The sequence below is a fragment of the Astyanax mexicanus genome, chromosome 17 (assembly GCF_023375975.1).
Source record: "Astyanax mexicanus isolate ESR-SI-001 chromosome 17, AstMex3_surface, whole genome shotgun sequence".
NCBI classification, from domain to species: domain Eukaryota; kingdom Metazoa; phylum Chordata; class Actinopteri; order Characiformes; family Acestrorhamphidae; genus Astyanax; species Astyanax mexicanus.
This window is the reverse complement of record NC_064424.1, coordinates 17,546,932-17,561,519: the sequence shown is the minus strand read 5'-3', so window position 1 is coordinate 17,561,519 and position 14,588 is coordinate 17,546,932. Positions and strand designations below refer to the sequence as shown.

Genomic DNA, 14,588 nt, shown 5'->3' with positions numbered 1-14,588 from the left:
CTGGAAACCCAGGTGAAGATGGCAGTGTGGATCAGATGGAGCTGTCGTGTTGAGATGAAAGGCTCGAGATGTTAAAAAAGACTATTTCTAGGGGTAGTTAGAGCAGAAGAAGATTTGTAATAAAATATATAAAATCCTGCGGACTCAGGATCCCTTTGAAAAGCTGTCTTGAAATTGTCGTTCTCAGATGTGAGAAAAGGAAAAACGCTTTCTCATCAGGAGCCGTCATCAGCAAGAAGAGAAGGGCCACAGAGAGCCCAAATTTCCAAGAATAAGATGACTAGGCTTTTTTTTTTTCAAATCAGCTGCTAGGACTGCCCGAGCGGTTTCACGAGTTTAGTACTCATCTGTGGAGAGTTCTATTCTAGGAAAAAGGTATCCTAAAAATAAGAGCTGTCAGATCCACTTCAGTGTGCTGCAGCTACAGTGAATGCTTTACAGCAGTGGTCCCCAGCCCTGCATCTGGAGATCTACCACTCTGCACTTCTGAGATTTATATCCAGCAGCTTCTTATAGCGTTCGGCATCCTCAGTGAGCTGGGTGAGGTTTGGAGGAGTGAGATCTTTAGTGGATTTAGAGCTTCTTATTTACTTTCATAATGCTATGTACATTTTATTTTAAAGCCTAATATATAAGCTGTTAATAAGCTGTTTAATGGTCTAAAGTGATATTCTTTTCTGCAATTTATTCACCCTTACAATTAATTTTATTAACTGAGCAGTTCCAATCAATAACCATATATCAAACATTTCTCCCATTTTGATTTTTTGCATCTTAACCTTTAAAGAAATAAACATTTTAATTAAGCACATCTTAGTTTTTTAAGGTAAAAAGATCCACATTTTTAAATAATAACAAACAATTACTCCCAAAATGAACAAATGGTTAATATTTGTGTTTTTAAAAGAAAGGCTCAATTGATGATTAAGATGATTATTTAATACATTCTTACCACAATTCTGTTAAATATAACATTTCGATTCAATTATTTTTTGTAATAAAATGTATTTTTTTATACGATAAAGTTTAGTGTACATAATGGCTTACTAAAAAAAAACAAATATAATTTTTTTAATGTTCTACTGTTATATTATTTAGTGCAACTGACACCCCATTCACAAATATCCTGATATTTTGCAAAGATATTTATGACTGTGTTTTGACCTCCTGTCCACATGAAAATGTTATTGAAAACTCTACATGTACTAGATTTCAGATTTATCAACTATGAATAAATGTATATGCTGTTTTATTCCGAATAAAATAAAATACTCTTTAATTTGGTGACTTACATAGGAAGTATCATTTGAAATGAAACATCTCTGTTTTCTTTCCTTGCTCTTGGTGAATTTTGTGTGCAACTATGAAAACTGAAGAATGCTTATATAAGAACCTCTCATAACTTTGTCACGTAACTATAGAGTTCCATCTGAAAAAATACCATTATTATATTTGGGTATTAAACAACACTACAGTATATATATAATATATAATTTTATACAATAATATATTTTATGATGAACTGACTGACATAAATACTCTCAAAGGATTTAAATACTAATATATCATACATAAAATGTATACCTAATATTAATAATAAATGTATTATATTTAAGCCATATATAATATGTCTCTGTTTCTAAATAGGATAATACTGATTAAAAAAAGATCATAAAGAAATTAACCAACTGAATGAATAACAAATAAATATTAAATCCCCACACACTGTATAGGCACACACACTGGCACTCTTCCACCACAGCACAGCTAGTGGAGTTGAAGGCTATTGAAAGCTGGAGGTAGATCCAGGAGGACAGCTGGTGACCACTGCTTTAGGAAGCGAAGCGGTGGTGCTGGTGGGGTTCTAAGGGACCTAGGGGGTTTTGTGAAGACCGAGGCTAAACTGGCTAATGCCGGTGCTCCTGCGGCTGGTGAAGCTGCTCTCAACGAGGTCCAGTACCTACCAGGTGGCCCTGGCTGCTGCCGCCGCACATGGGGCGGGGTTCGAGGGGGGGGCGGACTGGGCTCACACGGACTGTGCTGCTGCCTCAAGAACGGACTGTCCAAACGGCCTGGTAGACAGAAGACAGGACGCCCGGGGCAGGACACACCAACGGCCACGCAAACACACACACACACACAGAGCGACGGACATAAAGGAAGGGCCGGAAAAAGACAGACAGAAGGACAGACGTGGAGAACGACAATAGGTTTGATGGAATAGGTTTGAGAGGGTGGTGCGGAGAGAGAGAAAGAGTTAGAATGAGTGAGGGATGGAGTTGTTGGATGGTAACCAGTAGACAGGAGTGTTAATGGGGGTGGACGTAGAGTGACAGCGCAGTTTAGGTTAGTTTTCAGTGGGTTAGATTTTGAAGGCCGTTGAAGGATCATCAGAAGGATGTGGAATGTGGTAGAAGAGACACAACCCAAAAGAATGGATTCAGAACCAAAAAGGAGTGAGACGAATAGCGGATAAATAGGGAAATGTCGGGGAAAGGGAGAAAAAAAGAGAAAGGGAGAGAAAGCTGTTAGCGGGATGTCTTCACACCCTGCAGAAATAATAGGCCTGTCAGACAGTCATGTGTGCACTTCTGCTGAGAGAGAGAGAGCTCTCCCCAGAGCTATGAAGTGATGGAGAGTTCAAAGAAGCTCAGAAAGATATTGCCACTTTAACCCAAAAGAGAGAGAAATATATTTATGCCTGTGTTTAATAAAAATATCAGGATCCTGCTACTCCAGATTGCACAGAGGGATGACACTGTTGTCCTATAGTAGTGTCTTTTTTTAGATTGTGTAGTTCTAGGATTCTTGAATCTTGTAATGTATAGCTTGACTAAAGGTAGGGGTGGACAATATGTTCAAATATTGTATTACAAAATGCATCAGCAAAAACTACTAATCCAATTTTTGCCCATCCTTAGTACAGGACTAATTACAATATGATATGAAAATATTGTCATATTACCCACCCCTATATTATACTGAAAGTATAATACACATATTTTGAAACAAGACAAGACAACCAATTCTGGAATCTTTTGTACTGGACTGGACTGGAGCAACAAGGCTAATGTAACAAATAATATAAAAATAACAATTATTCAATTAGCATTTGATAAAGGCATAAATCATCACATATGTGTCACAAACAGGATTCTTAAGTCTTTTCAAACTGTCCTGCTCACGAATCAGTAACACAAATAAGGAAAAAAATGTTTTGTTGAATTATAGAATTTTTACGGACAAATGTATTACATTCTGGTGGCTAATACCTGTATTAACACATACATTAATTATGATGTGTGAAGTTGCTAGGCTTAAGAAAAAGAAAGCATGTATCTCTGGAGCTAAACGTTGGCAAGCTCTGGATTTTCTGTTATATATACTGTTTTTATCTACATGGCTAAAAACAGTATCAGTTATCTAATGACCGATGATTCATGATTGACTCTGGTCCTGGAAAGCTGATGTCAAGCACCGTTTGGTGAATTTACAGCAACACATTTTTTTTGATGCCACTGTAATAAACTCTCTGTAGATATTTGTATAGCTTTTTTAGCTTTTCCCTTTTAAAATATCATAGCTTCTTTTCAATATGACCACAAACCTGAGCCGAACATTATGTAGCATTTTTTCCTTTAAAATCACAGCTTTAATTAAACATTCACTGGCCTGGAATACGGCAAACGGCATAGTGCTGGGTGATATAACCTCAAATAATAATAATAATAATACAAATAGCTAAACATTTTAAACTGCTAACAATGAATTAATTATTATTTTAATTAAGTATTTCAATAAACAATAGCTTGAGTTGCTTGAGTTGTCCACATTGCTTCCATGCCACAGACTGGACAGAGGTATGTTTGTACACAACAAACATTGTGTTAGATAGAGGTTCTGAATTTTGATAAATATTTGATTAATTGTCCTAGGCAAATCTAGCTGCTAACTACACTTTGTAACTTTTAATTTATGGTCAGAAAAATGCTTGTAAAATTCATAACTGAATGCTGTTCTTGTATTACTTTTAATTAATGCCAATTCTGTACCTCTTAAAAAAGGGGCAATTCTACTTCCTGACTGTAGAGGGAGACAGAAAAAAAATCTCACACAATGCTCCTATAACTGAGTATTAGGGGCCCTTTAATTAATTGAGCATCTGTAAATTACCTGTAGGGAGCTCAAAATACAGTGAACCTGATTTCCCAGCTCAAACAAACCCACTATATTAAATCTGGTAATTAAGGGCCAGGAATAGCACTGATGACCCCCACCAAATTAGAAACTTATTTTAGGAAAATTTAAACATACCTGTGTGATGATAAATGCACATATAGACATAGTACAATGATAATTGTTGTCTATAGGCATTTGTTACTTGTTATTTGTTACAGAAATAAACAATCATGTATATCATGGCTAATGGACCTCCCCTAGGGTAAGAGCAATGAAAAGATTTTTTGCCAGAGATTTACAACAACTTAAGTCATACTTCTGATGCCTCATAAAAACATGTAATCTGTAATCTAATCTTTTTATTTTCCTCCTTGTGCTCCTCCAGTACGTGAAATCTGCTCTGAATAGCCAGAGTGAGGATTTCCTCTACACACAGGCAGATGGTCTCTCCACTGGTTGTTTAATTCACAATAAACGGACAGATTGAGACTGGGACAAGTGGCAGGACAAACAGAGGCTCTAAGTACCAGTTTAGCATCTCCTCCCCTCCCACCCTCTTCCCTTTACTCCCTGCGGCCTTACCAGTCCTGTGAGTGGCGACGGGTGAGGTGTCCACGCTGGTGGCCACAGCCTTTTCTCTTTGCTTAAAGTACTCCCGCGGGTTGCTCGTCCGCTGGGCGATGATGGCAGCTGCCTCCTATTAACAAATTTAAAATTGTCAACAGATCTGCTACATACACAATGTGTCAAGAACATTGCATAGACATCTCTTCTGATTAGCAGGTTTAGCCACTTTAGGGTGCACCAACATGTAATCTCCACTGAACTTAATTGCAACTACAATGGTCACAATGCAAATTCCATCTCAAAAACAATGGTATCAAGCAACAATGTTTAGATGTTAAAACAGTTGAGGATCGTCACTGTCCTGACCATTTATTATTAAAAAATTCCCCACACACTTCTGTTCAATCCAGTACCCACACACTCTTCTTCACTCTTTCCCAAATGCATCTTGGTGTATAGTGTCCACTGTAAATGTGAAATATTGTGACAGGCCTCATACTCTTCTTTTAAGCATATTGTACACTAAGCCTTTTTTGCAGATTTTTAGAATAAATGGTACGCCACATGCACAGCAGCTTTGTTATTGTCTAAAAAACTAGAGCAAAAACAAGGCAAACCTTCTACAGTCACCGAGTGCCAGTTTCACACACGACCATACTCCAGAAACAGCAAGAGGAATCCCACTGACCCACATGCAAAGCCCAGAAGACTTTCTGCCACCACAATACCATTCTGACCTACATCTGAGCTAGATCTGAGGTCTTACCTTTTGCATTCACAGGGGCTTGCCCAGAACTTAGCAATAAAAGTGCAAATTTCCATGTAGTGTATCTAGAACTCACAAATCAACTCACCTCAACTTCTGTCTCCTTTTTCTCCAGAGAGGGATCCTCACAGCTGGGTTCTGTCTGTTTGATAAGAAAAAAAAATAACAATATTGTTAATTCCCAGCAGGGGGCAGCAAAGAGTGGCATATGTGTGATGTGGTGAGTTGTTCACCCACCATATATGGTATAATATGCTGCAGTTTAGCAGATTCTGATTTAACCATTTCTACCTAATTCTGAGAAGCATCTTCATGTTTAGAAATATTTACCTCTAATGATATTTCTCCATAAAATTGTAAAATATAAAAAAGTCAAACCTAGTATGCAAAGCATACACACTCTTACAATCAAGGGCTGATTCCTTGTCTTCTCTTTGGCCTCCTCTTCCTCCTGCATTTTCTTCCTGTGAAGTATAAGCATATTAGAAGACGGTTACAATGAAAGTTAATGAAGCAAGTTAGACCAAATTGCAAGGAGAGTTTATGTTCTTACCTGTGTTCCTCAATCTGCCTCTCTCTTTCACGATATCTCTTCTCTCTTTCCTCCTGCTCCTTCCTCTCCAGTTCCATCCGCTCCTCTTCGAAACGCTGTCGCTCCTCCACTGCCTTTTTTCTTTCTTCCTCCTTTCTTATCTCTTCTTCTCGCTGTCAGAAAGGTAGAAAACAATGCTGGTCAAAGGTCTACCTACATTTAAGCTTTCAAGCCATTTAAAAACCTATATTTATTATAGTGTAGCCACAATATGATAATCTACTATTTAGCTACAATGTAGCCACAATGCTAAAGTAATAAAGGTACTGTTTAGCCATCATGTAGCCACAATGTAATATAAATATTTGTACTCTTTAAGTATCATATAGCCACAATGCTAAAGTAATACTAATACTGTTTAGCTACCATATAGCCACTTATGCTCCAGGTATATCTGTACTATTTAGCTAGCCACAATGCTATAATAATACATGTACTGACTACCTATTTACTAGCAATAAAGCTGTATCTACCTATTTTGTTAGCAATATACTATTTGACTTCAATTTAGCCACAAAGCTACAGGAATAGCTGTACTTTTTAGCTGCCAAACATCCACAATACTACAGAAACCTCTGTATCACAAACATGTAGTTTAGCTACTATGTAGCCACAATGCTACCGTTATATCTGCACTGTTTATCTATCATGTAGCCACAATGTAATATAAATATTTGTATTATTTAAAGATCATCTAGCCACAATGCTAAAGTAATATTTGTTCTGTTTAGCTACCATGTAGACACAATGCTACAGTTCTATCTGTACTGTTTAGCTAGCATGTAGCCACAATGCTATAATAATATATGTACTGTCTACCTATTTAGCTAGCAATATATATTTTAGCTAGAATGTAGCCACATATAATTAATGCTATAATTATATATATATACCTATTTTGCTAGCAATATACTATTTACCTTCAATTTAGCTGCCACATATCCACAATACTACAGAAACCTCTGTATCAGAAACATGAAGTTTAGCTACTATGTAGCCACAATGCTAGTTATATCTGCACTGTTTATCTATCATGCAGCCACAATGCTACATTAATATCTGTATTCTCTGTACAAATATGTAGTGTAGCTACTATGTAGCCATAATGCTGTCATTTTAGCTGTACTGTTTAGCTTCCATGTAGCTACAATGCTACAGTAATATCTGAATTATCTGTACAAATATATAAACATGCGTAGCAACTATGTAGCCATAATGCTATCGCTATAGTTGTACTGTTTATGTATTATGTAGCCACAATGCTATAGTTATATCTGTATTCTCTGTACAAATATGGAGTTTAGCTAATGTTTAGCCACAATTATATCATATATCATTATAACTGTACTGTTTATCCACCATGTAGCTACGATGCTACAGTTACATCTGTACATCTTAACTACTATGTATCCACAGTGAAACAGTTATATCTGCCCTACAAATATGCACTTTAGCTACTTTTTTGCCACAATGCTATTATATCTGTACAGTTTAGCTACACTTTAGCCACAATGCTACAATAAAACACTAGCTAGTTCCATGTATCTGCAATTTTATAGTAATATCTGTACTTTGTATCTATTTAGCTAGCAACAGACTTTAGGGAATATTGAGTTATGGAATGTGTGTGCACACTGAATGTCCCATTGGGGTAGCCGTAGGGTAGAAAAAGGAAAGAAGAAGAAGAGTGAAGTAAAGTGTGGCTGCTATTTTTCTTCATCTCTGTGTCTTTGTACGTTTTATTTGATTAATTAAAAAGTTAATAGGTGAACCCTGATAAGCTCGGTTACACTATCTAGCTACCATATACCCACATTGCTGCACCTCTCTCTGTACTACTACGATTCAATACCACCACAATGCTATGTAGCTAGCAGATAACATTTAGCAACCCTGTAGACACAATGCAGTGATAAAATACTAATGTTTTATTTAAAGCTGTATTATTTAGATAAAATGTAGTCACCTAGTAAACTTAATAAACCATAATATGAAGCTAGAATCCTGTTTATTTATTATATAACAATAATACTTTTTGTTTACCATGTATCACCAATGCTATGTCTATACTTTATATACTTTAAAAAAAGTCTTACAGACTTGTCTTTTACCTCGGGGGGAGAACTGTACTCTCTTCCTTAAATATCTTATAATCAGTGCAAATCACTAATATAGGCCAGCAGCATGGGAGTCTTCTCCTAGCTGCGTTTGAGGGCTAAGCCACATCTACTGACACTATTATTGGTAATTATCTTATGAGGCCAAATTTGGGCGCTAAAAATCTACTGCAGACACACTTTGAAACCTGATGAATTCCCCCCTTTCTGAAAAATGAACTTCCTTATTAGCACTAAAGCCAGAACAAAGAGATCAATGAGCAGGTCGGGTGAAGTGGGCTGGCATGGGCCACGGTGTGAATCACAGTTCCAGTTTATTTAGAGTCCCTCCTCAGGTCAAGCTTGCTTGCGTCAGCAGCTGTGGCAGAATCACATCTCTACCTTGGCCTGTTCCCAGAACTCTTCACGATTGATCTTCTTCATCTCGAACTCTGCGTTCGTCTTCTGGTAGGTGGTGCCCTGAGGGGAGAGAGGGGAAAAGTGTGAGCAACAGCTAATTGGAATCACAGCGCCAAAGGAAGGCTGTGTTACTCCATGTCAGGCGTTGCGGGGACAGTTTGTTTGTTCTGTCTAATGTGAAAATTGCAAGAGAACACACATCAAGCAATGAAGTAAACAGCTGTCCAGTAATTACATGATAGGCTTACACCAGAATACATTCTTGGGTTGCGTACTTCTGAGTCAAATACTGAGTTACGCAACACTATTGTTTGAGCAAAACAACACACTGAATAAATTTTACTTTCTATGGACTGCTGAAGCTGAGGTGCACTGAAATGAGTGGTGCAGTTTTCTGCTTGATGATAGATTTGTGCATCATTTCTATATGAATATATAAACAATCAGAATTTCGTCAGTTAGGCATACTATGAACATCAAACATCCTTATCAACCCCGTCACTAAAAAGCAAACATAAAATCAGGGCTAAAATCAGGGCTAGAATAAAAAAATAACAGTTTTATAACTGACTAGATGTGCTATGTGGCTTTAGTTTGAGCCTTGTTTCAAGCTCTATTTAAACCAGTAAATTAGAGAAGAACTCATTAAATTGTTCACAAGCTCGCCATCACAGGACATTTTGTATTATGATTAGTTTTATTAAAAGGCAAAAAAAAAAAAAAATCAGGGTTGTAAATAGGCTTGTAAAACCACATCTGGGCATTTCTCTCTCCAACCAAAGTCACATAACTTGTGAAATACACAACTATTTTGAAAGTGACCAGAACATAAAAAAACAAGGAAATTAAGTGCACCACTGTTTAAGTCAGGCTTTATCTTAGTTCATTCTGAACGGAGGTCTGTATTTATTAACTAAAGGACTGTCCCATGGACGGAAGCCACACTGACATGTCAGACAAACAGGCGGAAGAAGTTGGACTTCTTTAGACCTGAATGAGTCACTCCTGTTTTGGTCGACCACATAAAGGAGCATTGTTTCAGTTCCTCCTGCTCTAACAATATGGCTCAGAGCGGGGGGCCAGCTTGAGCTGCTTAAAATCAGCAACAAGCCTGAGCCCTTCTGTCACACTTCACACTCATTGAGATCCTTTTACCAACAACTAGGTTTGACCTCTGTCCAGCAATGGAAGCACACGTGCACGCACAAACAAACACACACACACACACACACACACACACACACACAAAATAGTTTTATCCAGAATATATTTTCTACAGTTTTAAGACATACATATGTCTTATATTAAATGTAATTATGTAAGCAGCCATATCTAACAATATGCTGCAACTGCATCATATATATAGTACTGTGTAAAGGTTCAAGGCACCTATGCAAACTGTTGTAAGCCATTTACTCAGGCAATTTATTTACCTTATTTTAAGGCTTGATCGTGTTTTTACAAGTAAAAAAAACTTTTTTTTATCCCTGTTGTCCCCCTAATTTAGCTATGCTGATTATTCCACCCACCCAGCTGTACTCCCCCTATCACTAGTAATGCCCCAACACCAAGAGGGTGAAGACTAGCACATGCCTCCTCTGATACAAGTCAGCACCGTCTCTTTTCCATTCGCACTTCTGAGCAGCCAACGTTGTCAGAGGAAAGTGAAGGGACTTCAAGTACATCAGCTCACAGTCACCTTGTGCTGAACGACATCACCCGTAGGAGTGATGTGGGGAGAGAGTGCCATCTACCCACCCAAAAAAAAAACAAGCCCAATTGTTCTCTCTCAGGGCTCTGGCAGCTGATGGCAAGCTGCATGACCAGGTTTCGAACCAGTGATCTCCTGATCATAGTGGCAGCGCCTTAGTCCAATCCATTTTAATAATATAAAGCATTACAATACTTTAAAACAGATATTAAAGCTTTAAAAATGGCTTGAGAGGCTATGAGCTAATATTAACTAGGTTTAAACAATGGAATAATGAAGCTTTTTTTCTTTTTTCTTTCTCTTTCTCTCTTTCTTTCACACACACACACACACACACACACACACACACACACACATACAAAAACACACACGTATACATATAATTCCCTCCCCAGTCACGTACAACATGCTCTGAGTTCTCCTCGTCCCTCATTCGCAGGCGGCTCAGGACCGGGCTGGCCACCGGGACCGTCCCATTGGTCAGTCTCTGTCCGATGGCTGAGGGGTCTATGTCGTCCATGCTGCTGGCGTTGATGATGACGTCAACCCCCTGGAGAGAAAAACAGAGTAGTGAGAGAGAAAAGAGAGAAAGAGAGAGAGAGAGAGCATCACAGTTAGTGCTGCCAAAGCATGTAACCCTGGGCAACCCTCCAGTGAATAGGGAGGACTCTGCAAGTGTGTGTACGCCACAGTGGGATTGTGGGAAGAGCATGTTAATGCTAAAGCAACGGACTTCACAGAGGACTTCAAAGTGTGAGGCAGAGGATTAAAGGAGAAACAGGTGAATTGGGGGTCCCTGGCACTCATGAATAAACATGAATGTGGATGTCCAGTCTACTGGAAGGAGAAGCAATCAACACATTTTACAGCTAAGCAAAGCTGCAGCCCAGAATAAGATCATGGATGCTTTTACAGACACTGAGAGACTATTAATACATGAGGTCCTCAATTGTCACATATCTGAATATATAATACACCTCTTTTCAGTTTTCTTTCTTTTTGATTTTTTACATTGTAAATGTATTTTTGAAGACATTAAGCTATACACAAACACATTAGTTAAACAAACCATAATATTTTTTATACTTTCTATACTTTTATACAGATTTGCACAGTCTTGGTATTTTAAGTATTTTCAGTGGCTTCAGCGTCTTGAAGGAGTTACTGGAGGTGCTGAACAATAGTTTGCTTCTTTTTCTTCACACTGTGAAGCTCTAGCTCATCCCAAATCACCCATTACAGTTTATTTAGACCAGGGGATTGTGGAGGACAAACACTTTTTTTGTTTACTACATAATTCCATGTGTGTCCCTTAAATGTGTTATGTATTTAATATTAATCTACAGAACATTAATTAAATTAATTAATTAAGAGAAAACATTGAATATAAGGTATGTCCAAACTTTGGCTGGTACTATATCTATATTCATATACATTTATTTTTTAGGGTTAGCATCAAAAACACTTCCTAAAATATTAAAACAAGAATTGTGGAAGTAATAGCGATATAACAGTAACAAAATGAAGTTTGAACCTTCACAAAGTATTAGTAAGGGGTTATTCAGGTATTTCATTTAGTCCCACTGACAAAGGTGTATAAAAAATAAAGCACATCCAGCATTAAGCTGTGGACCATGGGATTTACAGCTCTGAAAAAAAACTACTTTACTTCAGTTTCTGAATAGTTTCTCTGATTTAGCTATTTATAGGTATATGTTTGAGTAAAATGAACATTGTTTTATTCTATAAATTAACCTACAGACAACATTTCTTCCAAATAAATTCAAAAATATTCCAAATAAAAATATTGTCATTTAGAGAATATATTCGTAGAAAATGAGAAATGGCTGGAAAAAAAAAAAAAGATGCAGCGCCTTCAGACCTCAAATTATGCAAAGAAAACAAGTTTATATTCATAAAGTTTTAAGAGTTCAGAAATCAATATTTGGTGGAATAACCCTGGTTTTGAAACACAGTTTTCATGCATCTTGGCATGTTCTCCTCCACCAGTCTTACACACTGCTTTTGGATAACTGTATGCCACTCCAGGTGCAAAAATTCAAGCAGTTCAGCTTGGTTTGATCATGAGCTTGTGAGCATCCATCATCTTCTTGCATATATTGCAGAGGTTTTCAATTTGGTAAAATCAAAGAAACTCATCATCTTTAAGTGGTCTTTTATTTTTTTCCAGAGCTGTATATCACTTTTTTGTTCTTTACGGACCTTCAATCGAGTGAAATTTTGAATGTGTTTGTTTTAACATGTACTATACACTGCCACAATGTTCAAACGTTACATCAATGTTTTTATATATTTAATTTAATACAGTTATATTTAGGTAACATTGGATTAAGCTGACGCAGACCCCTTAAAACAATTGGGTCTGAAAACGCAGCTGTGGTTCCGCAATCATCGTCCTGCACACCGACTCGCAACTAACACAACTGCAGCCTCTGCTGCCTCTCCAGCTCTACAGCCCATTCTTCTTTCCCTCTAATCTCCTGATTTCTCTACCTCTGCTCATCCATTCTCTCCGTCTACCCTCTCCCACCCACGTCCCCTGGCTGAAGAGATGAAGCACATAAAAGGCCGAGCAGGCCGCCGTTCAGCTTTGTTGCGACCGCCAGACACCTCCGCCACAATCACCCTGAAGAGAGGCGCGTTAGTCATCCACAAGCGTTCTCAGCCACTTACTACAGCTGTTAGGTACCATGGTCTCCCCCCTCATACACAAACACTCTTTGAGGTCCACCCACAGACTCCAGGAATTTACTCAGCTGCAAAAGCACAACTCGTAGATTTAAAAGACGGCTGAGTAATAATGGAATCATGCTGGCAAACTGTGCTTAGCTGAAAGTGCTACAGTGGCAGAAAAAAAAAACCTGAAAGAGTGGTGGCTGTTATGTCAATTTCGAGATGTGTCGGCAAAAAACATGGCGAGACCAAGGTGGATATTAATAGACTCAAAGAATGAACGGAAATATGCACACATTATCTAAACCTACTCCTACAAAAGACATAAAACATAACAGGCTTTGAAAAGTGGACTGGAATATACATTTACATGCACGCCGGTTGTCTAATGCTCTTATCCTGAGTGAGTCATATTTGAATCATATTCCATAGGTAGGCGAATGCAGGTGTTAGAAGTCTTGCATGAAGATGTTTAATGGTGCGGTATGCTGGACATGGCAAGCTGGGAAAGACAGTAATGTTACCCAATACACTGACATGCACAAATTCAAGAAATAGCAGTATGTAAATATCATATGGGATGGCTTGGGAACCCCATTATCTATTGCACAAACACAAGTTGTGAGGTGTTTTCTTGTGAGTGAGGTTGACCCCTGGCCTGCATGCTCATGGCAAGGTAATGTGAATTTTCTAATAGTGGATTTTCCAAACTTGTGCTGCTATTTAACACTCCTTGATCCACAGTGTAAATTACAGTGTGTACCATGGGATACATCCTAGAAGGCATTACTTTTCAGAGTCGATACTAATTCCTGTCCCATGAATTTTGGCATGTAAGTGTATTGTCCCAAATATTTAACTTAACATTTAATCAAAAGACAGAGAAGCTACAACAACTTCATAACCTATAACATTCCTTTATTCAAATAAAGATATACATTTCTGCTTTTGTTTCTTTTGGAAGCCTCAGTGTTAAAACTAACCACACTTGGTGGAGGCTGTGTATTAGACTAGAGCTTAGATTCTCTGCCCAAACCTGACTCGACCTGACCTGAGATTTCCCAGCACTTTCCTCTGGCCATAGTCTGTGACATCGGTGTCTTTTTCATAATGCTATATTTATTTTATACAGATAAAATGAGCTCCTTCACTTGCCTGCATTATGCATTTGACTTGCAGTGCTGTGTATAGCTGTTCTTAATAAACATTTTTCTTAAATATTAGGTCTATGCTTCTTCAGTGTTGCAATGTTAATAAATATCATTCTGCAAAGATTTCGCTTATGCAAACAGCCCAAAATTGTTTTTAAAAAGCTAAGTTTTAACGCTCTACTTACTAAAAAAATGTCAGGTTTAAATCGGCTTGGGCTCATAATGACAGTTTATGCAGTTTATGGGGCAGGTCGGGTAAGACTCAGGCAGAACCTACATGGGCTCAGGCTGGATCAGGTCCGATTTTTTGGGCCCAATCTAAGCTCTATATTAGCCTGGCTAGAACTTCTTGTTCAAAAGTTAATCAAAAGTTTTAAAAATGTGTTAATATTGTGAGTATGAATTCTGTGAC

The 14,588-nt window shown here is 37.8% G+C and overlaps 1 protein-coding gene across 5 annotated transcripts in view; it reads right to left on the bottom strand.

Moving 5' to 3' along the window:
• dbn1 (drebrin 1) overlaps positions 1–14,588 on the bottom strand; it is a 102,933-nt gene that overhangs the window by 11,334 nt on the left and 77,011 nt on the right. For 3 of the 5 annotated variants that reach the window (XM_007244429.4, XM_049466191.1, XM_007244431.4), the window contains exons 5-11: positions 10,735–10,881; positions 8,603–8,680; positions 6,066–6,217; positions 5,919–5,976; positions 5,601–5,654; positions 4,762–4,876; positions 1,965–2,072 (exon numbers count right to left, since the gene is read on the bottom strand). In XM_007244429.4, coding sequence (XP_007244491.3) covers positions 1,965–2,072; positions 4,762–4,876; positions 5,601–5,654; positions 5,919–5,976; positions 6,066–6,217; positions 8,603–8,680; positions 10,735–10,881 — 712 coding nt within the window. The remainder of the gene's footprint in view (positions 1–1,964; positions 2,073–4,761; positions 4,877–5,600; positions 5,655–5,918; positions 5,977–6,065; positions 6,218–8,602; positions 8,681–10,734; positions 10,882–14,588) is intronic. The other 2 variants (XM_049466193.1, XM_049466192.1) reach the window with 1 other exon arrangement.